The sequence below is a fragment of the Dipodomys spectabilis genome, unplaced genomic scaffold (genome assembly GCF_019054845.1).
Source record: "Dipodomys spectabilis isolate Male_0828 unplaced genomic scaffold, ASM1905484v1 ptg000009l, whole genome shotgun sequence".
Lineage (NCBI taxonomy): Eukaryota > Metazoa > Chordata > Mammalia > Rodentia > Heteromyidae > Dipodomys > Dipodomys spectabilis.
This window is the reverse complement of record NW_024870686.1, coordinates 16524473-16549745: the sequence shown is the minus strand read 5'-3', so window position 1 is coordinate 16549745 and position 25273 is coordinate 16524473. Positions and strand designations below refer to the sequence as shown.

Sequence of the window (25273 nt, the reverse complement as noted above, 5' to 3'; positions counted from 1 at the left end):
CTCAGGGCCTAGGCATTGTATCTGAGCTTTTTTGCTCATGGTTAGAGCTCTATCACTTGACCCACAGCTCTATTTCTGGCTTTTTGGTGGTTAATTGGAGATAAAAGCCTCATGGATTTTTCTGCCCATTGAATTGGGATCCTCAGATCTCAGCTTCCTAAGTAGCTAGGATTACAGGTGTGAGCCACTGGTGTCTGGTTTAGAAGCTGATTTCTTTTGTCCAGTCCTGGGGCTTGAACTCAGGGCCTGGGCACTGTTCCTTAGCTTCTTTTACTCAAGGCTAGCATTCTGCCACTTGAGCCACAGTACCACTCCTGGCTTTTTCTGGGTATGTGGTACTGAGAAATTGAACCCAGGCCTTCTACCACTAAGGCACCTTCCCAGCCCCAGGAACTGATTTTTAAAGGAACTTAATATTAGAGTTTCTGGGCTCTAATTAGAGAATTTGCTTCATTATGTTTCATTATGAAAATAGTGGGTATAGGCTTTGGAGATGCTTATATGGCTAAGTTGAAAAGGTTTGTCTGTTCCAATTAGGTAAGAACCTGCCTTTGGAAGAAGACTTAAAACTATTTTTGTGTTCATAAACTAATTCTTATTTTCTTTAGTTTGTTGATAAGATCTTAAATGTACCTCTTACCTTGCATTGCAGCACTTATAACTTGTGCATAAAAACATGGTCTTAAAAAATGAATAACTTTCTGCCTAATTGAATATGGACTTGGTTGAATGGAATGGGAATACCTTTAGTAAATATGGTCTGTTCTCACTTTCACAGAAAAGTTGAAGTATTTAAGCTACATCAGGTTCAGTCAGCATTAGTAGCTCTCCTTAGAAGCTCTCTTGTATAAATTTATCAAAATAGTCCCTGTCCTGTGACATTATCCTTGCAGTGGGTTCTGATGGCTAAATGTGATTATGTGGCAGGTCTCCATTCACATTTATATTGTCTGTTCCTATGAACTGTCTTCTCTCCCCAAATCTACCAACCTGAAGGTTTATGAGGCCAAAATCCAGAACCATCAGTTACCAGTTGTTTTCTAGCTTGCTGTTTCAGTGTTTTTCAAACTTTAACTGTGACACATCATGAAGTAGATATTTTTTTATTTTTTATTATCTTTAAGTAGTTGTACAAAGAAGTTCCTATTCTACAAGATAGTATATGAATACAAAGTATCTGATAATATTGTCACCCTTCGCTCCTAAGTGAGATAGACATTTTAAGTTGCTAAAGATGAAGCTAAGTGTTTGAGTGCTTGCCTACCATGTGGAAGACCCTAGGTTCAATTTTTAGTACCATAAAATCAATCAATAGATAAACAAAGTGACCCACATAAAATAATGCTGTTATTGTGATAAGCTTTGAATTTTTAAAAATGTTTTTAAAAAACGCAGTCTGTGACTTAGTTTTATGTTGTTATTTCCTGATCGTAATGACCTATGGTTTGGAAGACTTTTTCATATTTTTTTATCTCTGGATCCCACTACAGTCTTAAAAAGCTGTTGAAAACCTTTTTGATCCCTGGATTCCTTACAATCTTAAAATCAATCAAGAACCTCCTAGAGCTTTTGTTTATGTGTGTCATGTTATAGTGCTTTTACTGGCACATGGGAGCTGAATGTGCCTATCTCTTCCCAACTCTCTAGTGAAATCTGTTTACATTGTGAGAATGGCAAATACTTCAAATGGTAATTTTCCCCCATGGGGGAAGTTGTTAAACAATGTTTACCATGTTAGATATTAAAACCAAGACATCTTTAAAGTTTAAGAGTACACAATACACTTCCCATTTACTATAAAAGCAGTGATGTCCTCACACTTGACACAAGCAGTGGATACCTCCACTACACTTGTAAGAATGACAGCAAAAGACAAATGACCTTTTTATATTACTAAGAATTACAGTTTTAACTTCACAGATTCCCAGAAGGAGCCTGGAGATAAAACTCTCTGGGATACTTTTGGGAAATTGTGGTAAGTTTCAATAAGGAGAAAGGGAGAGAAGCAAGGAAAGTGAGAGAAGCAAGACTTTTGGGGTCACATCTTTAAAGTCTCAATAGTCAATGCCTCTTCTTTTGAAGTATAGGTCAGTGTCTTGAAGTACTTGCTAATTTGCTGTGGTACTCAAAAATAAGTTGTTCTGCCTGAAACAATCAGGCAGTAACAACTGCCACAGAATTGATTGAATTAGTGGAAACTCATTTTAAATTACTTAAATTACACTCCAATAGGAGACATTATTTTTATTTTAAATCACTTAAAAGAATGATGGGTTTAAGTGAAAAGGACAAGTGAGTAGAGAAATTTTGTGTCTTTATAATTACCAAATTTATTTTTTAAATTGTATTTTTAGTCTTTTAGTCTTTTTTTGGCACTGGGGATCGAACCCAGGAAGGTGCACTTGCTAGGCAAGTGCTACATCCCAGTACTACTGAGCTACATCCCAGCTCATAAATACCGAATTTCATCATGAGAATTTATTTATCATTAGGACATTAATCAGCTTCTGAGGTTAATTATTTTTTTTAATTGTGACTGTAGGTTAATTATTTTTGAAGGTAATATAAATATAAATTATAAGTAAAACATCAAAATAATAGAAACAATGGATTCCATGGTAGAAGCTTCATTTCTTTGGCCTTTTAGTTTTCTTACATCCTTACTATTGTCTAGGCTATTCCTAGATAATGGTTGATGATAAAAAACAAAGAATAAAGAACAAAATAATGGGGGAGAAAAGCGTAGTATTATTCTCTGAAGTTTATAGATATTTGGGAAAGTGCCTTTAGGTTACTGATATTTTGCATATAGATGATTGCTATGGAGAACTAATATTATCTGTGTATCATAACCTACTAATCAAATAGCAAGGCTGGCAGAAAATGAATCTAGGTTTGGTTGTTGTATTCATATCTGCTTGCTCCAGGTAAAGTATTTTTTCCTAGAAATTTCCACTGGTGTGCAAGTCTTCACTGGCTTACAAATGACTTTGGCAGCTTGAAAAAGCCCAATTGAATTGGCCACTATCAGACAAAAAAAATAATGAATTGCATTAATTAAAGCAACATATCTTTTGGCTGACTGTTCGGCACTTATATGGCGACAGCTTTCCGGTCAACCTGGATTTATCTCTAGCTTGTCATTCTGTTACAACTTCAAGCCAATCCAGATCACATTTAAGTGATGCTTCCCATTTTTTTAACCCATTTGTCTTGTTTCAGCATGATGGAAAATCTAAAAACAATTGTTTTTATACTACTAATTCAGTTTTTTTTCGGGGAGAGGGGGTTGATGGTCATGGGGCTTGAACTTGGCTTAGGCCTGTCCCTGAGCTCTTTTGCTTGCTCATGGCTAGCATTCTACCACTTTGAGCCTCAGTGCCACTTCCGGTTATCTGGTGATTAATTGAAGATTCGAGTTTCAAGGACTTCCTGCTTGGGCTGGCTTTGAACCATGATCTGAGTTGCTAGGATTACAGGTGTGAGCCACTGTTGCTCGGCTTAATTCAATGTACCTTTAATTTCATAGTTTCTTTACAGTCTGTTTGCATGTACTGGCATGCTGTGTGAGGAAAAACGTTTTTACTCATATATTTTCCTTTTTCTTCTCTGGCATTTTTCCTTTTGTAATCTGATTATGGCATCATGTAGAGTCAACTTGAGAGTCAGACTGAATTGTGACTTCATTCACATAGCCATGCAGAACTTAATTTTCTCTATAGAACAATGATGATGAAAAATACTTTCTGTAGTTGGGAGGATTAAGTAATCTGGTGAGAAGAAATTTATAAAAAGTTAATATCCATTTCCTCACCAAAGGATGAGAACCCAAAGGTAAGTAGTAGCAATTACAGTAAAGAAATTATTATTTTTTTTTTGGGGGGGTGTTCAGTTGTGGGGCCTGACCTCTGGGCCTGGGTGCTGTCCCTCAGCTCTTCAGCTCAAGGCTAGCGCTTGAAGCCACACCGCCACTTCTGGCTTTTTTCTTTTTGCTTATGTGGTGCTGAGGAATCGAACCCAGTGCCTCATGCACCACTTGAAGCCACACCGCCACTTCTGGCTTTTTTCTTTTTGCTTATATGGTGCTGAGGAATCGAACCCAGGGCCTCATGCATGCAAGGCAAGCACTCTATCACTGAGCCACCTTCCCAGCCACAGTAAAGACATTATTGATCCATGCCAATAGAAGGGTGCTACAAAGATGAATGCTGGAATCTACTAGAAAGCTATCAAGACTCATAATCGTCATGACTCTTGTCTTCTAAAGCTCTACCTATGTCTTTTTACAAGAGGGTAATGAAAATTTTCTGCTCAGAGTTCATACAGAGATTTGAGGGAAGTCTTTCTAAGAAGTCTGACCAACTCTTAGGCCTTGACACGCTCAGGTTTTTATTTCTTCTAACTCAGTTTTATGAGGGAGAGGAATTATGGCATTCTGAGTTTGCCCCACTTTTTAAAAATAGCTCTCCCATTGGTATAGAAGACAAAGAACTATGCACTTTGAGAAAGGGATTTTCATATTCCCTTATAAAAGTGGATTTTCCTTTGGCTAACTGCCTTCAATAAATAATAACTAAATTAATATTTTACAGTAAAAAAAAACCTTTAAGGGTGCTTGCCATGACTAAGGAGTAGTATCTTATTATATTCAAATATCAAGTCTAATTGGCAGCTATCCTTTAAAATAATTCAAGATACCATTTTTAAAAGTCAACAAATGTCAGTGTATGAATAAATGTTTACACTTAAAATTTCTTTGTGTGTTGTTTGCATATTAGGGTATATTTTTCTAGCATGCTATAGAAGACAGAGGAAATTTTTCTTTTCTTAAGGTGCACATACTCTCAAGTCTTTCATCTCTAGAGCGAAAAAAATCATGTTAATTTTCTGAGAGACATTTTGTCACAAAGACACCAACATGCATTTTCTTATTCATTTCATTTACTATGTGATATCTAGCATGTTTCTTCTTCTCTGCTTATGGTATTTTCTCAGTATTGTACACTAGTTATTATAAGAATGTTTTTTAAACTGTTTCATAGCTAGAAGATACTAGAAAACTTAGTTTCCCACTGTTTTCTTGATTGCTATTAAGATACTATGGAAAGGAAAAGTCTAGACAGTTCTTTCTTCTTTCACTCAGATCTCTCAAATTAATTGGTCTTGGGATGGAGTCCATGTTGATAGAGAAGTCCATGCCTAATGTTGGAAAACAACCTAGATCCTCACAACAGGCAATTTATAACATCAAGTTATGGTTCTTCTCCTTAATAAAAATAACACATAGATATATTAGCCTGTGATATCCTAGTCAAGAAAAGTAGTTAATGACACTAGTTTATGCTGTGTGTGTGTGTGTGTGTGTGTGTGTGTGTGTGTGTGTGTGTGTGTGTGGTTCTTTAGAAAAAGGTGTAGATTATACCTAAAAAGATAGCTAGAGCTGGGTGCCGGTGGCTCATGCCTTTAATCCTAGCTACTCAGGAGGCTGAGATCTGAGGATCACAGTTCAAAGCCAGCCTGGGCAGGAAAGTCTGTGGGACTCTTATCTCCAATAAACCACTAGAAAACTGGAAGTGGCGCTGTTGCTCAAGTGCTTGCCTTGAGTGAAAGAGCTGAGGGATAATGCCCAGGCCCAGAGTTCACACCCCACGATGGACAAAAAAATTAAAAAAAAGGTGCCTAGAAAATTTTAAAGTAGGCCAGCTAACATTTTTTGGATTATTTTTAGGATTTGCAGTTACCTATGATTCTTTGTGCTACTTGATATTTTATTTAAATTTCTGCAAGGCTATGTATTGCACTTATCCCAGCACAAATTTTCCAGATTATTCTGATTAAGGAAATTGTTGATCATTTGTATTGTTGAGGTAAAAGAGTTATAATCAGTATGTTGAGATACTGAATTGTTTCTAGAAATTTTCTTCCTTCCTTTTACCTTTCTTATTTAGACATGAGGAACAGCCAAGACCTTTTGTGTTGCATACATGCTTGAGGAACGCAAATGATGAAGTAAGATTCCTACAAATGTGTTCTCGAGTTCTGGTGTTTTGTCTCCTCCCCTCAAAGGATACCCAGTCTCTCAGCTTACGTATCATGCTTGCGGAAATACTCACTGCAAAAGGTAGAATTATAAAATTAATACTACTAATTTGATAAGTATATAGTTTATGTAATATGAAAACAGTTCCCTTAAAGTGAAAATTTTTTCAGTGGAGCTTTTTCTTCTTCCCACAGTCTTAAAGCCAGTGATAGAATTGTTAAGTAATCCAAATTATATTAACCAAATGCTGCTTGCCCAGTTGGAATATAGAGAACAGATGAATGAGCATCACAAGAGAGCCTACACATACGCTCCTTCTTATGAAGAGTTCATCAAGCTTATCAACAGCAACTCTGATGTGGAGTTCTTGAAACAACTAAGGTACCTGGTCTATGACTTTAGCACAATAGCTACTAATTATCATCTTCTGTATAGGTAGGCTAATGTATGTATATGGTTTTCAGAGAAGTCCATAAATTTTTACCATTTGTTGACAACTAAATTTATGCAACTTCTTACCTAAATTTATACAACTTAACTACTGAATTAGAATGTTTTTTTGAAGTGTTTATGATTCTAATAATTAGATTCTAATAAACTGAAAGCTCTTTGGTTGTTAGGTGCTTAGATACTTAATTTTTTAAAAGTACTTGAAAGAGACATGATTTTTAATTACAATTTAGAACACTATTGGTTTTTTACTTTTCTTGGAAAATACAGAGGTTGGGTATGGGAATAAGAGGTTTCTGACTAATTATTTTGAGAAATCATACTTGGAAATGTCACAAGAATCTCTTATATGGGACCATATCTGAGATATTTTAACAGTGAGTGTGTATTTTTCCTTTTACATTATATACTTTATAGTATGATTATGTAGTATTATCTAGTTTGTGGATTTTATAGGCTTTTTTTTCTTCTTACCCTTCCCTTTTAATATTTTTCAATGAAAATACTTGGAGAAGAAAGATGGAATGTTAGTTTTGATTTTCATTAGTAATTTGGTAAATCATTAATGTAAAGGTAAAATATTAACTAAAATTGGGTCTTTGAACTACTCAAGATTAGATTTCTCATATTTGCTGTTGAAATAGGGTTAATATTAAAGTGTCTCAAGCTGTGTAATTTTCCAACCTAAATAATAAATTCACTATTCAAGAGGCATACACTGTTTTGATAAAAATTGTGTCATATGTTAATCTAGGTTCCACAAGTGTATAATGTTCAATTCAATTGTATGCCTTTACTTACAAATAATCTATGTGGGCTATAATACTTGGATAATATTTTATTTTCCTTCCTAGCATAATCTTTAATGAACTAAGTGGTAGTCATGTATTATAGATTTGTGAGTGTATGTGAATCTACAAACTACATTTTGAGAATTGTTACACGTGAGCTTATAGGGAACCCAACAGCCAGTATTCCATATTTGTCATCTGAGGCTTGCAGGTAGATCATCCCTTATCATGACTTATCATAAAGAAATGATAACTTTATGGAGCTAGGTATAGTGATGTATGACTATAATTCCAGCACTCTAAAAGATGGCAAGATGGCAAGTTTGAGGCCAACCTAAGCTATATAGTGAGTTACAAGATGGCGTGAACAACATAATGAGGCCCCGTCCCCAAAACAAAAACCAAGCATGTTTCTTACAAGGACACACTTATGCTGCCTGTTTTCCTTAAAACAGTATGTATACTATTTATAAGATTATGTCTTCGTTGCCTTGTATGTCCCTCCCCCATAGTATAACCCCTGCTTTCACCATATATGATGTTGGTATATGTGGAGGGGAAGGGAAAAAACAAATTGTTAAAACAGGGATACAGGAGGACCCATTGCACCAATGAGATGTACAAATCGTTATGTTGAAAAACGAACTTTACAACTTTGGTGGGGGGACGAGGGAAGGGGGAGGATATGAAGGGATGGGAAGGGGAATAAAAGGAGGAGGCTACAATGCTTGATAAGATAACAAAAAAAAAACCAGTATGTATACATACCAAGCTTCTGCCAAACCATTCAACCATTCAGCTCCATTACTCATCCATCTGGTGGTTTTCTGCCTACTTTCTAGATAACTTGTGTGGTGTGAACAAAGTAACATATGCTAGCCACTCTGTAGAATTATAATTTCTTCCTAAGTCCTTGTTTAAGAACAGATGTAAGAACACTTGTGTTCATAAACAGTGAGTGCACTCATTTTCTAAGCATTTTTCTTCTGGTATAGTGAAGAGTCTTTCCACAATAAAAGTTAGACATGGATCATTTACAACTCTTAAGAGTTTAAGCTAGCTAACCATAGTCAAATATAGTGAATCAGTATTCATTGTTCTGCTCAGATTTGTGGATGGATATCATTTTGTGTGCCAAAAGAATTCCAGAACTGCATGCTGGTGACATAGTTAATGATGTTAAAAAAACGTTGTTAGAGATTTCATTTTAAATCAGAGTAGCCAACTGTTTGTAATTGTAATGGCCAACGATTGCTTTTGTAGCACCAGCTGTCATCTTCTATTTGAGCACTATTCCTGTGTTATAAGATGAATGAATCTTGATAAGAATTAATAATTAGTTCATCTTCTTAAAAATGTACTAGCCAGATGCTCAGACTTGTTTGCATGTTGCAGTTCATCTTCTAGTTCTAGTAGATAAATAAGAAGCTCAGCAAATGCTGCCCTTAAAAGGATCAATACATGGTATCTAGAATGACTGAACAACTTTCTGTGTAACAGTAGAAACATTGTAGATCCTAACTTGAGTGACCAGAGATTGCTTCTGAAATCCAGAATTTACATTTTCCCTTTTCCACTTCAATGTGTGATGGAATAGAAATGCTGTGAGCACTTACGTCTTTTTCAAAGATGACTTCCTCTTGCTCTCATAAATAGGGCTACATTGAAAGACAGCACCCAGAGAGAGTTCTAGGATGTAGGTTCTCTGTTGAGCACTAAGACATTTAAGGGACAATAAAAATACAGAACTTAAAGAATGCCTTATTTTTTTAGAAATGAAGATGTAATCTATAGACCATATACAACTCACCATTTGAAAGCATGGATATGGTGACTTGTGTCTATAATCCTAAACTACTTGGGAGGTGGAGAATTGGAGGATGGGAGTTCAAAACCAGCCCAGACAGAAAGTTGGCAAGACTCCATACCAGTTTAATAAAAATCTGAGTGTGGTGGCATGTAGTTATGATTCCAGCTATCCCAGTAGCATAAATTGGATCTGGATCCTGGCTAGTTTGGACATAAATGTGAAACTATTCAAAATAAAGCAATTCAGAATTAAAGCAACAGATTGGCTATGTGGCTTATTTGGTAAAGCTCCTGTCTAGCAAGTATAAACCTCTGAGTTAAAAGCCCATGATGCCAAAAAAAAAGTGTAGAGCTTAGTGGTTTTTTTTAGTGTATTCAAAGATTGGACAACCAGTACCTATATTTAATTCCATCACTGTCAAAGCAACTTTGTATCCATTCATTAACAGTCACTTCCCATTCTTCCCCTTCCCCTTCACTTGGCAACCACTAATCTACCTTATATCTCTCGTACTATGCCTATAGTAGTTATTCCAAATAAATGGATTAATGCACTCTGTAGCTTTGTATGTGGCTTCTTTTACTCATTATATTTTCACTGTTTATTCATTTTACAGTATGTATCAGTACTTTCATTCCTCTTTTTGGCTAAATAATTTGCCATTGGCTAAAGATAAAGCAATTTGTTTATCCAGTTGTCATTTAATGGACAATTTGAGTTGAATGCCTTTTGAGTACATTATTTTCTGTAGTATTTTAGAAGCATTATTATTGACTGATGATAAATGGGAGTAACATTAAATGTAGTAGATTCTTAATCTTTTTTTCTTGCCATGTACCCCTTACCATGTGCCTACCACCAAGGAGTGATTGGAAAACAAGGGATAATGCTTTTTTATATTATTCTTGATCCATATATCATATTACCATTTGTATCTTCCATCTTACTGTTAGATTTTGCATTTCCAGCAGAATTTACATTCAATGGGGAGAAGACTTATTAGAAGGCAAGTACATTTTTCAGGTTTAAGTTTAGAAAGGAACTGAGTCCACTTAGAATGACAGTTCTGCTGACCTCTGTCCCTTTATAAACTCTCAGTTCCTTGTTTAAGTCTTGGGAAATATACTGATGTCTTCCTCTAGAAGGGCTAAAAAAATGTCTCAAATAACAAGCAGCTGAAAAGGTCTTTCCCTTGAAAGAATCTATACAACTGACGTTAACTATGAAATCATGTTAATTCCCTCAACAACCTTATCAAACAACCCTGGGAGTAAATAATATAGAAATCATTTTTCTTAGTGATAGCTACACATCCAGAGTCATGTTTTGAATACTTTTGTAAATATTACATATCCAGAGCCATTTTCCCTGTAACTGTGACTGAGATCATTCTTTGGGCTTTATTGTATGGTAGAATTTCAGGCAGTTCTGGGGGATATGGCACTGAGGTATCTTTATTAATGAGTTATTTTTCTTTATCTACAGCATCCTAGATAGATGAACCTTTATGTTCTGTTTCTTGTACAGGTGTAACTAGAAAGGTTATCAGGAATGACCATAACAAACAAATTGATCCCTTTGTTCCAAAATGTAGGTGATACTCTGTAAATAATCTTGTGATTTAGTTAGTTACAATTTGACATAAAAATTTTCTCTACTCAAGGGTAGAGAACAGTAAACTGTTCACTGTTTTACGGTTTACTGTTATTGACAGCCATAGTTTCTTTTTATTAGATACTTGTCTAAATTTGCTGAGGCTTATTATACTCCTGGCACTAATGGAGCTGATTTCTTCAGTAAAAGCTGGAACTATTCTGTTGCTTTTTTCTGGTACAATTAGAGTACTCTACTGTCAGACTTTATTGGTGTTTAAATAACTGTCTTCAAATTGCTCTCAGTAAAATGTATGAAAAAGATGCCTAAGGTAGCGAATGTGTTTTAGTTTGACTCAGCAGCTGATGAAATCATGTACTTTTATTTTCTACATATTTGGAAGATAGCTGCATATTTTTAAAGGGAATAAAGTCATTAGACTCAGCTTGGTTGCAGTGTTTTAAAAAACAAAACAACAACAACAACAAACCCTTGAAGATGGTATTTATAGTTCTAGGAAGGTTTGTTTATTTTCTGTGTCAGCATGAAGTACTTTCACAGAAGGATTATAGAGCTGGAAATGCTTCTGTCATATTCTACATTACTAGTGTTGTTTTTAACCCTAGCTCTGTACTGGAGCCTCCTAGGCTTTAACAAAATTACAATTGGACATCACACTGTTTTTTATAGCTACTTTCTTTTCTTCTTTTCTAGCACCTAAGATGTGGAAGTCAAGATCCAGTGGTTACACTGATGTAGTAGTTTGATTCTTCCTGGTTTCTAGTAGGAGCAGTGATCAATTTTCCTTACAGCACAGGAGCTAAGAATATGAATGCCACATTGGTGCAGACTTTAAAGTGCAGCTAGATAGACCTACTACTATTGGTGTGGTGGGAGATGTTGCCATATTCCAAGAAGGCAAACTAGAGTTCAGAATCATTCTAGAGGAAGGACTGAGTATTCCTTTATTATGAAGATAAAGTAGGGTCAAAATACAGAGTACAGGAGAGAATGAAAGATTCTGTCCTTACAGAACCTTTTGCAAATGAGTGAAACCTATTATAATCCAGAAAATATTCAGTGATGCCTATTACTCTATACTTCTACAGCTTATTTGTAAGACATAATCCATTGGAAATTATTTGCTTTTCAGAAAATACCTCTCTGGGCTTCACAGTGAAGAAATTTAAAAATTATTAAGTAGTTGTACAAACTGGTTACAATTCCATAAGTCAGGAATTTTTAAGTAGTTGATTTAGTCAGTCTTTCATCACTGTAACAGAATACCTGAGACAAACAGGGAGGGAGAGAATTTGTTTTGGTTCACAATTTCAGAGGTTTTAACCTATGATTAATTGGTGTCATTGCTTCTGAGACTGTGCATGGTTATACAGAACATCTTTGTTTTTGTGGCAAAGCAAAAGCTCCTCACCTAAGGGCAGACAGGAAACAGGGACAAGAAGGTGGCAGGAAAAAGATACACACTTCAAAGGCACAACCCTACTAAGTAGCCAGCCTTTTGAATAGCTCACTCAATATGAACTCATCAATGAGTTAACCCATTGAATAACTTAGTGCCTTCATGATCCAAGCATCTATTAACAGTGTTACCAGCTGGTGTTCAAGACTAACACATGAACCTTGGGAATCATTTTATATCCAGATCAAAGCAGGGTGCCAGGGAGGGGAGTGGCATTAGTATTTTTAGAATACTTCCCAATTGATTTTAATATGTAACAGTATTATCTACTTTAAATGAAAAATTCTTCCAAATGCTATCAGTCTACAGTCTTGGCTAGGTGTCACAATATATAATTCAGTATATTCTAATTGTTTGACAGCTAGTTTGGATACATGGTAATTCTGTTGAAGAGAATATTGATCAACGAGGACAATCAAAACACTTCATTCTTCTTACATATAATGAACCAAAGGCTCTTTTCTTTAAATCACCTACCTTTAAGAGAGATGTTTAACTTAAAATTTTCCAATTATGGTAAAATTGGCATGTTGGATTAGATAGGTCTATAATGAAGGAATGTTCTTTTCATTGTAGAATGCTTAACAGAATTCCTGGCCTCAGTAGAAGGAGGCTAGTAGTATCTTACCATTGTGATGAATTATTCATAAAGTAGTTCTCAATCAGGGGCAACTTTTTTTTCCTAAAGGGACATTTAATGATGTCTCAAACATTCTTAGTTGTCACAACTGTTCATACATTAGAGTTCCAGATGTTATTTATCTGCAGAACTGGATATTTGTACTGCTAGAATCTCCCCCATTCCTCTGACATCCAGCCCTTAATTACTACTGTTGTCTTCCCTGCTTTTATAAATTTGACTTTTAGATTTCACAATATTTGCCTTTTGGTGTCTGCCTTGTGATTCCTGCAACATAGTATCCTCCATGTTCTCATATGTTGCTGAATAATAGTAAAATATGTATCCAGGACTGGCTTGGAGGCTCTGTCCTCTGCAAAGACCTAGGCTAATTCCAACTAACTGTTCTGTTGCCTGTAAATTTCATAGTTCTCATTGTCCTGGATGATTCCAGAATGCTATCCATCACACCTGATCCAGGGAGCAGATTGAAGGCAAAGGAAGATGGTGTAATGTATAAGTCCAGGCTATTAAAGAAATTTCTGGAAGCTTCCACATGATATTTCTGCTTATGTTTTATTGACCAGAATCATTGATATTTATTAGGCAATTGGACACTCTTAGGCCAAGTTGTGTTACTAAGGAGGAAAGAATGGTAAAGAGCTGTTTGTACTACTGCACCACAGATCTAATGTATTTTCTGTACAAGCATTGGAAAAATATGAGCTTTCCTAGACTGGGCATTTACCAGGGCCTAAGAGATTTCAAGCACATGCTCACAGAAAAACTTGTTCTTTTAAACTACCATTTGCAGAACATCTCTTATTTATTGAACACTACTGTTTTATTAATCATTATAATAGCCATGTAAGTTAAATACTACCATTTCTATTTTGTGATCAAAGAAAGTAAAGTCACTTGCCCAGGATCTCAAAGCCAGTGAGTGAATAGGGGTGGGATTTGAACTCAGCTCTGCCTGACTTCAAATTTAAAGAAGAATGGCCTGTTAGCCAGGCAGAAAACAGCAATGACACATGGCCACACCTTTGTGGGGTTCCCACCAAGTGTAGAGGTAATGATCTACTGTGAGTTGTGGCTCTCATCTGAAATACCATTGTCTATTGTTAAGATACTAATAGATTATCAAAGCAACAAGTAGTAGTAAAATTAGAATTGCCTTTGCTTATCACTGTTACATTTCATTTTTTACCAATCCAGTCTTCATTAGATTTTTGTGTGTATGTGCCAGTTCAGGCCTGGGCACTGTCCTTTCACTCTTTTGACCATGGCTAGCAATCTACCACTTGAGCCACAGCTCCACTTCTGTCTTTTTGCTGGTTAATTAGAGATAAGAAGTCTCAAGGAGGGGGAGGGGATGGGAAGGGATAGTAAGGAGAAACAAAGGAAGTGGCAACAAGTTTGCTTGATAAGAAATGTACTCATTACCTTGCCCATGTAATTGTAACCCCTCTGTATGGTATTTTCACAATAAGAAAAAAAAGAAATCTCAAGGAGTTTCTTTGGACTGGCTTAAAACTGCCATCTTCAGATCTCAGCTTCCTGAGTGGCTAGGACTCCAGAGGATCTCAGCCTCTTGAGGAGCAATGATTACAGCACCTGGCCTTTATTGGGCTTTTCAGTTCTATATTTCTTTTTTCCATTCTTTGTTTTTATGTTGTGTTTGTTTTCATTTTTTAATAGAGGATCTCCCTATTAAGATTAGAACTGTATAGTACAAGTTGGCCCTGCATTTAGTAATCTTCTTCCTTATACCTTCTAAGTGCTGAAATTATAACAATGTGCCACCATGCTGTTCAGATTTATTTATTTATTTCAGATTTATTTAGGTAGTAAAATAGAAATTATGAAACTATATAGTACAGATGAAACTTGAACTAAAAACTTTAGAAAAAAGTAAAAGAGAAATGTACTCATTACCTGACTTACATAACTGTAAGCCCTCAGTTACATCATTTCTACAATAACAATAAAACACATTTTTTTAAAAAAGACAAAGGATATTGGACATCAGTAGCTCCAACCTATAATCCTAGCTACTCAGGAACCTGAGATCTGAGGATCATGGTTTAAAGCCAGCTTGGGCAAGAAAGTCTATGAGAATCTACTATTCAATTAACCACCAAAAAGCCAGAAATGGAGCTGTGGCTCAAGTGGTATGCACTAGCCTTGAACAAAATAGCTCATGGACAGTGCCCAGGTCCTGAGTTCAAGCCTCAGGACCAGCACACACAAAAAAGAAGGGTGCTTGACATGTGTGCAATAACTATAATCCCAGCATTAGGGTAGCAGAAGTAGGGAGAATCTAGAGTTTGGGACTGTGTGCTACATAGCAAGACCATGTCTCGAACCGACCAAGCAACTAACTAACCAAAAGTAATGAAAGAGTGATGGTTATTTAACTTGAAGATAAAAAGGAAACCACTGAGATTAAGACGGTGTTTCTGTTTTACTAAAATGAAGCAAGAGGTAAGAGGGCATGGACATAATAAATGGGTTAATTTAAGAGACCATAAGGATGGAGCAGGTTATTGGAGGACTTTGCTAGATATTTCTCTTTAGAAAGTGAATTTTTAACCTCTGAATGGCTTAGGTGCATTTGTACGTGAAGACATTAAATAGTAAAATTCTCAAAATTACATAGTTTTGTGGAGGACTTAAATTGTTTGAATTATTTAGTGTTTTGAATAGTGGAAACATACTGTGAATCCTGAGTAATAAAATAAAATTAAGTTGTAAAAGAAGAAATTGAGTGTACCTCAAAACAAACTAATGTATCATGTCAGAAGTCTGAGCACACATGAACCACCCAGGAAAAATCAGTGTGGGGGACAAGGAGATGGAAAAACATCAAGTATAAAAGAACTCTGACAAGTTTTATGAAAAGGATAATAATAATATGTAATATAATAATAATAAGTAATATAAGTTTACTTTTAGAAAACTGCAATAAGATGTGAGTCTGCTTATGAAAAACATCCTAAAAGATCTTTTCTTTTACCAAGAAATGGAAGGACATGGACTTCAGTGTGTACTTCCTCCTGTTGGTGGGTGAGAGGCAGCAGAGGGCACAGGAGTGGGAGGCAAACATATCAGATGACACATATAAGTCCATTTAGAAGGAAAGACAGTTCAAGATTTGTGTGAAATCTACTACCTTTTGCACACTACAAGACAGAAAACACAGCCTCTCATTTCTCCAGTCCAAACTTAAAATACTTCTCATTTGTGCTCCTGACACTCCCTGAGTAACACCATTGAACATATCTCATGAAAAGATAGCTTGGAACCTTTTTATTCTCAATAGTACACAAAGACAGGAAGTAAAATAAAGATGCGTTTTATTTAACCACGATAGTGATGAAATTAAAACATTTAATGACAGCTAATGTTGACAAGGATGTGGGAAATAGACAATCTCATGTTTACTCATAGGTGAATAAATTACTACCTTTCTGTAACACTAATTTCTACTGTGAAAATGTACATTCTGGTTTATCCATTATTACTGATACTTTAAAGAAATCATCCTGATCTATGGAGAGATTTTCCTTCCCCACCCAGGACTATTTCTTGCAGTTTTACTGTAAGTGCAGAAAAGCTAGAAATAACCAGAATGCTTCTTTGAGCAATAAAGGTTTGGTTAAAAGGAATGATAAATTTATACAGTGAATTTACATATATTGTTATTTACTCTGCATTAGCATATTTAAATATAATTTCTACTGCTATACTATAAATTAATTAGTTAAAGGAATTCTAAGGCTGTATGTGTATCATAAACTCAGTCTTATAAAGTAGATTTTCACATAGAAAAAAATGAAAGATGACATTGTACCAATTTTAATAACAGTGGTTAACTTTGGAATAGTGTACTTTGTATGTTTTCTTATTTTCTTAAGTGAACATATGCTACTTAAAAGGAAGGATTGAGGAAATAAAGATTGGCTTGGCCTGAGAAAATAAAGTCTGCTCATCCATTTATCAGGCTGGAATAACAGATGCTGGAGCCAGCTATAAAGTTTTCAGGAAACACTGTCTCCCACTCTCCCAATACACACCATGGCTATAAAATGTCATATAATCCCCTTTGAGCTTCCCTAATCACCAAGACATTTAGTTCTTTAAAAGGTTAGACCATCTAACACTAATTCTTTGGAATTGTGTCAGTCACAATGACACATTCTAGTCTTTCTTGGGGAGACTGAGTCAGTTTGACACATTGAGAAGCAGCTTTGATATATAGTCCCAATGCAAAGCTGCAGATGAGCAGTGCGTGGGCTTAATGGCTCATAGTCCTCAAACCCAAGTTGCACAGCCTTACGAGCCAGCCTTTTGCAGAGCTTTTGCATAGCCCTGCTTTGAGTCTATCAGAATGCTGCTTTGTGGCTGATGTGTTGGTACATCCATATAATCCTAGTTTCTTGGGAGCTGAAAACCAGGAATGTCCTGGTTCAAGGACAACCCAGGATTAAAAAAAAAAGTTAGTGAGACATAAGCCAGGTGTGAAGGTTCATCCTTCACACATTCGTCCGTAGGAAGCATAGGTAAGAGGATTGCCATCTAAGGCCAGCCTCAGGTGAAAACTCAAGACTTATCTGAAAAGTTGTTAAAAGAGGTCCTGAAGGCATGGCTTAAGTGCTTGCCTAGCAAGTACTAGGCTCTGAGTTCAAACTTCAGTACTGTTCCCACCAAAACCGCTGATCATTTTGCATTCTATACAAACTTCACTATTCCCTACACCCCAGAGTAACTTTATTTTTTTCTTTATATGAGGGACCCTATAGTTCTGGTGTGTAGCCTCTGGCCCATTGCAGGGGCCATAAACCTGGTTTGTCAGATTGCAGGGATCCTTGTAGGCTTAGGTCTCAGGACAAAGTATGACTACTTTAAAAACAATTATTTTACAAACATATGTACCACCTCCCTATATCATACATACCTAAAGAGTCAAAAACAGTAGTAAAGAACAATAATATTAACGTTTATTAAGCTCTTACTGTGAATGTAAGTACTGGGTAGATATTTTTAAAGTATTATCTAAAGTATTATTTAAAGCATTATCTAAAATATCATCAACCCTGTGAGGCAAAATACTGCTATTACTGTGTTTGCAGATGAGAGAGGTTGAAATTTAGAAAACTTTAGTCATTTTCCTATGTTGACACAGTGTATGTTAGGGATAGGGTTTGAAAATAGGCTCATCTGAATGAGAGTGAAGTACTGTGACTGGGTTCTTGGATTAGTACCATAGATATGAGAAACAGCATTGGCTTAGCTGATTGTAAACATCCTGGCTTGAAGTTGCTTTAATTAAAACATTCTCCCTAGCCTATGGCAACTCTGAGAATATGCATTTAAAGTTTTTAGGTTTTCGTCCAGCTGTGGTGGTTCACACTAGTAATCCCAGCCACTGGGAAGGCAGAGATTGGGAGGATATTTACAAGTATGTCTTCATGATTCCCCTAACATATTCAGCACTAGTAAGGCGATATTTTTTGTAAGAAGAAAGCTGTGTGAATGCTGAGTACTTCTGAATATCTTCCTGGAGTTCTCAGCTTTTAGATGTTATGTATGGTTTTGTTACGAAAAATTAAAATAAAAAAGCCATCCATTTTTTTGGGGGGATGGGGAGCTGGTTGTGGGGTTTGAACTCTGGGGCTAGGCACTCTCCCAGAGCTCTGCAGCTCAAAGCTAGTGCTCTACCAGTTGAGCCACAGCACCACTTCTGGTTTTCTCGTGGTTAATTGAAGATAAGAGTCTGATGGACTTTCTTGCCCGGGTAAGCCATCCATTTTTGACTTTTCTAAACATGCCAAGTGAAAGTTATTTCAACAAGATTTAACAATCATCTTAAAGTTCCAGTGGTGCAAAGCACTACTAAGAAGGTGTGGTGTATGTAAAGATGAATTGATTCTGGGTCCTTAGATTCCATCCTCTGCCTTTGAGATTATGCTATAAATAATCGAACATAGGAGACTCATACGGATATAAATAGCTAGGCTTTAAGCAGGATGTTAGGGCCCAGAGTGGAGTGTGAAGAACTCAGAAGTGGATAGAGCAAATATTTTGTTATGAGAGAGAAGATCTGAAGAAAGCTTCAGAGAGGGATGGCCATAAATTGAGTGTTTAAGAGTTAATGGGATTTTAACAGATGTGAAGGCAGTAATGATGACTGTGTATAAGAGAGAGAAAAAAACGAGAGCAAAAGAAGAAGGGAGTCAGCCAAGTTCTAGAGTGTATTTTTTTTTGTTTTGTTTTCTTTTTAATGCAGATGCTAGGGCTTGAACTTGGAGCTTTGAGCTCTCATTCAACATCTTCTTCCATGACTGGATCTCTACCACTTTAGCCATACTTCCAGTTCCAGATTTTTTACTGGTTAATTGAAGATAAGGGTCTTGAGGACTTGTCTGTTCAGGTTGGTCTGAACCTCAAAGCCTTCTCATTAGCTCGAATTATAGGTGTGACACAACAGCTCTAGAAGCAGAGTAGCCAGAAGTGATACAGGGCAGTAAGTCTGGAAACATTATCTGCTACTAGCCATGATTATATACTTTGAAAAACTTTTGACAAGATTAAGTATTGACCTATATTAAATTTTAGAATAGAAAATTAGTTAATAGCATAAGCTGTAAGCTGAACAACTTTAGTTGTAATTCTGGCTTTAGTACTTAAAAGCAATAGAACATCACATGGATTTCTTAATCCACCTGAATTCCAGTTTTCTCCCCTGCAGTATGGAGATAATTATAGCACCAATTATGAGGATTAAATGAGATCACATAAATTAAAACATCTACAAGCCACATGACACCTAATGAAATTTATAAATGTTAGCTGGAATTATGTTGTAATGTTATGGATTTGCTGAAAAAAAAGTTAACTCTTTATTCAGGTAGTGTATATTTTTAAAAATTCTGTTGGTGACTCATTTATTCCAAAAAGATGAATCACTAAGAATATCAGAAGAACAAACTGTTCAGAATATTATGTGTACCTGTTAGGTATTAGAGATGTTAACTCTTGTTAATTTAGTTCACTAATATTTATTGAATATTTACCATATGTTAGTTCCCAGCTTGTACTGGAACAGAAAACAAGACACAAAAGATTTCTTTAAGAGGTTTATCTTTTAGATGGAGAGGAAAAGACAAATATGCCTATATTTTTATTATAGACTAGGCCACAATTTTTATCTGGTACAAAAATGTGTCACCATTTTTTAGGCCACATTAGGCTCTGAAATGACTCAACACATTTTAACAATTTTTGTGGAAATATGACTCTTTTAAACAGCAAGGTAGAATAGCAAATGAATCAGCACTCTTACAGAATAGAAATAATTTAAAATTTCAATGAAGACAGATTGTAATGTGAATTACAAGTACTGGAGAAGACTGGAGGGAAGAAGTAAGTACATGTAGAATCTTCACCTTCCTGAAGGAAGCAGAACGAAAGCAACAACCTAGAGACCAATTTTGAGAGGGCATTAGAGAAACTGATGTGATTGAAGTCCATGCAGAAAGAACCTCTAGGGAAAAAACAAGGGAGCCAGAGTCAATTTGCATGTAGAAAGGAGTGGCAGGCTGGAATATAGAGTTACTCCTTTGAAGATGGTGTGAAAATGGTCTTGAAGGAAGGTGATGTGATCAGTGCTCAAGCAAGTTGCCATGATAGCCAGTTACATGACACCAGAGAGACTACGAGACTTCGTCAGTTCAGTGACTTACATGTGAGGTTGCCCAAAACAGATGGGTGCCAGAGGGGAGACTAAAAAGAAGGTTATTTAAAGATGGAAAATCCTCCTCTCTCTGCTCTTGTCTAGCTCTTCTCAAGCTCTTTTCTCTCTCTTTCCCAGCTCTCTCTCTTTCCTAGGCCTTTCCCAGCCGTGTGGAGTCTCTCTCTTCTCTCTCTCTTCTCTCTCTTCTCTCTCTCTGCTCTCTCTCTGCTCTTTTCTAGCTCTCTCTGCTCTCTGCTCTCTCCTCTCTCTCTGCTCTCTCTCTGTTCTTTTCTAGCTCTTTTCTCTCTCTGTCCTCTCTTTCCCAGCTCTTGCTCTTTCCCAGACCTTTCCCAGCCACGTGGAGTGCCAACCTTGCCTGGTCCCAGCAGGTCTACTGAATAAACCAACCCCTTACCTGAATTAAAAAAAAAAAAAAAAGATGGAAAATCCATGAATGAATAAGTAGGACTTTGAGATTGATGTTTACTAATAGAATAGATGGCTAAAATAAGATTTTGAGAAAAAAGATGATATCTGTGTAGAAATGGAGAGGTCAGGAAAGCTTTCAGGCAGGAAAGAAAGTAGTTCGAGTAGCTAAGATATGGACATCAAAGGAGAGACAGAGATGGAGAGGGAGAAGGAGAGGAGTTTGGGAAAAGTTAAAATAATGATTCACAATTCTGCCATTTTAACACAACTGACCCTCCTTCATATCCACTTTGCCTTGTAGTCCTAGTTTTTATACTCACATATGCCATTTTGCATTTTAAAAATGTTTTGTACACATTGATTTTTATATAATTATAAGGCTGAGTACTTTACCTTTAATTTGTTCTTTCCCCAGAGCTTCCTGAAAGCAGGGACCATATTGATGTTGTTTATGCCTTTGTGTCCAGAAAATAGGAAAATACTAACATATGTCCACTTCTGACCCCCTACATTATTTTCATACTTTTCTTTATAAAAATTGCTACCACAGATACGTATATGATATTTTTGGTTGTTTTGCTTCTGTTACATTGTTTCCTTATGATGAATTCTCAAAGTTAAAATTTTCAAGGTTGGAATTGCTGTGGGTAGACATGGAATCTATTAGCAGAACATCCAGATGCCAATATGAGTTGCTATTAGAAGACATGCTTTGAAGTTTGGTGAAAATTAGTCCCCAAAGTTAAATTAAGGACTTGATTAGAAGATATTGGGCTTTGATAGGTCTAGGTTTTTGTATGTTTCTTATAAGCCATTTCCTTGTCCATTAAGTAACTGGCAGGAAAATTCATACAGTGAACTGTTTTTGTGCTTGCCATTATTTGGAATAATGAAAGCACCTAAATACCTCCTGTTTTGTGACTGCACCATCTTTAGTCTGCAGTCTCTCTCTCTCATATTTCCTGAAGGATGAAAGTAGATATTGTACCTTTGTCCTATGTATCTTTGTTTCATAGAAGACAAAAAGCACAAAGGGTAAGGACAGAAGGTTACAAGTGCTTTTTTAATGGCATCTGCTGCCCTGGTATTTCTTATTTTAGTTCCTCTGCTAGAAGTGTATCAGATGGCCATCACTCAACACTAAGGGGAAGGCTAGCATTTTTGGCTGGACGTATTGTTTTCCCTGATAGAACTGTCATTCCTTTAAGGTAGGAAGGAGGAAGGATGCATGGATGTTGGACAGGCACATGGTGTCTGGCACAATCTTCAGGTGACAGACCAACAAAGCTCCTAACAGCCAGCTCTTGGGTTGGTGTGAGGAAGACATTGATATTTATGTTACACATATGAAGAACAAAAGATGCAAATTTGAGAGGAGTCTAGAAATAGCTCTGACTTTGATGAATCTGTTTCTCTCCTTTGGATTTCAGTTGAAAAGCAAAAAGGACATATGATATTTTGTTCTTTAAAAGCCAGCAAATGTAGCATTGAATTCTAGAATATTGCAAAAGTGTACATTCACAGTAAGGGTTAATGATAAATGACTTCATTGCTGGCAGATTTTAGTTATTGAAATTAAGGGCTAAGAAACACTCAGGGCAGATCACTTTGGTTAAGGAAATACCTAATAACCATTGTCTGGCCCTTAGGAACTGTCTTTATAAAACCCAGCTGCATATGCTTAACAGAGCCACAGTTCCAGGATATATTAAATATTTAAAATGTAAAATTTTGTTTATTTTTCCTGACTCAGGTCTTTTAGTTATCTACACATATACTTGGTGATTTAATTTAATAGTTCTCAGCTCTCACTGCAAATTAGAATTATTGAGAGAGTTTTAGAAAAAAAATGATGCTGGAGTCTCAATGCAGACATTCTAACTTTTGGGTTGGCCTGGTCTTATAAGTGAGAAGTAATGAAGGAGTACATTGAAGCAGGGGTAGTAGGGCAAGAGGAGAGGGGATAACTTTGAAAACTATTTAGGAAGCATTTTCTGGTTGAACTGTCTGCACACATGGAAATGTCCTTATTCCTACTGTCTAGTGTGGTCCAGAAATCACATGTGACTATTGAGCACTGTGACTATTGGCTAGTGTGACTAAAGAACTACAAGTTTGTTTTTTGGTTTTTGGTTTTTGAGATAGTATCTCATTATTGTCTTTGTACTTAAGGCAGGCCTAAATGTTGGGATTACAGGTTCACACTACTGCACCTGGCAGTGTACGTAATTTTGATGAGATGAGGCGGGATTCACAGCTCCTATGTTATATTTGCTTAGTATAAATGCAGTGTAGCGATGTCTCTGAAAATAGTTTTTTCTTACTATTTAATCTCTCTCTCTCTTTCTAACACCAGGTATCAGATTGTAGTAGAAATAATTCAAGCGACTACAATTAGCAGCTTTCCCCAACTGAAGAGACACAAGGGTAAGAACCAATTTATTCTGTTATACATTTGAAAGGTTCTGGGTCTATCCATAGTCTCTGTCTCCTATCAGACCTTTGGCAAATAATGAACATTCTTCTGACCTATATTTCAATCTCACAGTAGCTAAATAAGCTAGACTTGAGTGCCTCACATCTATAATCCTAGCTACTCAGGAGGCTAAGATCTGAGGATTGCATTTTGAAGCCAGCCAAGGAGGAAAGTTTATGAGATTCTTATCTCCATTTAACCAAAACTGCAGCTGGAGTGATAGATTGCTAGCCTTGAGCAAAAAAGTTCAGGAATGGCATCCAGACTCTTGGGAGCAAGCCTCAGGAGCACCGCAGGCATGTATGCGTGTGCGTACACACGTGCGTGTGCACGCATGCACACACATACACACCCTAATATTAAAAAAGTAAATGATATTTTATTCTATCAAGAATCTTGGTTTGCATTTTTTTAATTCTCTTACAACTTTTTTATGTGTAAGTCATTGATTTTATAAGGTTGGAGTGCTTGACCGTGTAGTATTTCTCTTTTGATTTTAAATGAAACACGACTACATACTTTTCCTTACACTGAAATTGAAACTTGATATTTGTTCATCTTTTAGTCTTAAAGCATTTTATTGATAAACAACCCCAGCAAGTTGTTTAATATTCACTTCATCTTCCCCATGAAATATTGTTAATAGCTTTCTTTATTTCTACATTTGGGTTCTGGATTTACTTTTTCTTTTGTTTATTTCTTTTCGAATGAAGTGAAACTTTTACTGAGGCCAGATTCTGAGGAAGGGCTAGGCATGTGGATAGCTTTCAGTCCTTGTCGTTGGCCTCATGCTAGCATATGCACCTTTGTATATGTGGAGTTGGAGAACATGCAGAGAAAAATCTTGTTTTGCTCTTAAAACCTGTATATGAAACTTTCACAAAAATCTCCATACCTACTCCAGTCCTTGTCAGGGAGCAGAATGCTAAATTATGAGTAGTTGATCCAAAACTTCTTAGATCTGTTCTCTCCCCAAGTTTCTAGTTATCACAGAAAGACAAAAGAAATGTCTCAAGACTTACAACCATGAGGCACTAACTGAGGTAGGAACTATTAGAAGGGAAGTGGTCAAATGCCATTCAGTGGAAAAATGGATCAAGAAAATGTAACACACACAGTGGAATTTTGTTCATCTGTCAGGGAAAAATATGTCATCTGTAAGGAAAATGGATGGGCTTGAAGAAAACATAGTTAAGTAAAGTAAGTCAGGCTCAGAGAGACAAAGGCCACATGTTTTCTCTCATGTGGAAGTGTCATAAGCATATATGCTCATATATATCAACTAAAGTATGGTGTACCTAGGGGAAGATTGCAATGGTATAACTCCTTTGAATAACTAACTTATACCTTAACAAAATGAATCCCAAGAAGCTAGAATTTGTGGCATCAGGTAGGGTATCAAGGAGAAGAAGGTAGAGAAATGGAGAAAGAAAGGGTGGGTGAATGCAGTCATAATATTCAATGTGTACATCTATCTATCTATCTATCTATCTATCTATCTATCTATCTATCTATCTATCATAAAATGGAACTGGGAAATTTGAGAGATTGATCAAGATGTAATATACTCATGAACTGACATGTTGAAATGAAACCTCCCTGTACAACTACTTAATGATAATAAAAAATAAAATTGAAAATATTTTTAGAAAGGAACTGAAGGTAGAGGGTATGAATTGACACTAATTCTTAATTTCTGCCTACAAGAGAAACTTTTATTGAACACCTGTTTTTTACATGATAATGATACAAAGGTAAACAAAACAGTGTTACTTTAGATGGTGATATGTGCCTCAGAGAAAAACAAAGTATGGGTTTGGGGGATGAATGCAGTGATAGGAAATGCT

The 25273-nt window shown here is 36.2% G+C and overlaps 1 protein-coding gene across 2 annotated transcripts in view; it reads left to right on the top strand.

Moving 5' to 3' along the window:
- Positions 1-25273, top strand: part of Snx25 (sorting nexin 25) — a 92669-nt gene that overhangs the window by 27909 nt on the left and 39487 nt on the right. For both annotated transcript variants that reach the window (XM_042700064.1, XM_042700067.1), the window contains exons 4-6: positions 5949-6121; positions 6235-6421; positions 23307-23377. In XM_042700064.1, the coding sequence (XP_042555998.1) occupies positions 5949-6121; positions 6235-6421; positions 23307-23377 (431 nt within the window). The remainder of the gene's footprint in view (positions 1-5948; positions 6122-6234; positions 6422-23306; positions 23378-25273) is intronic.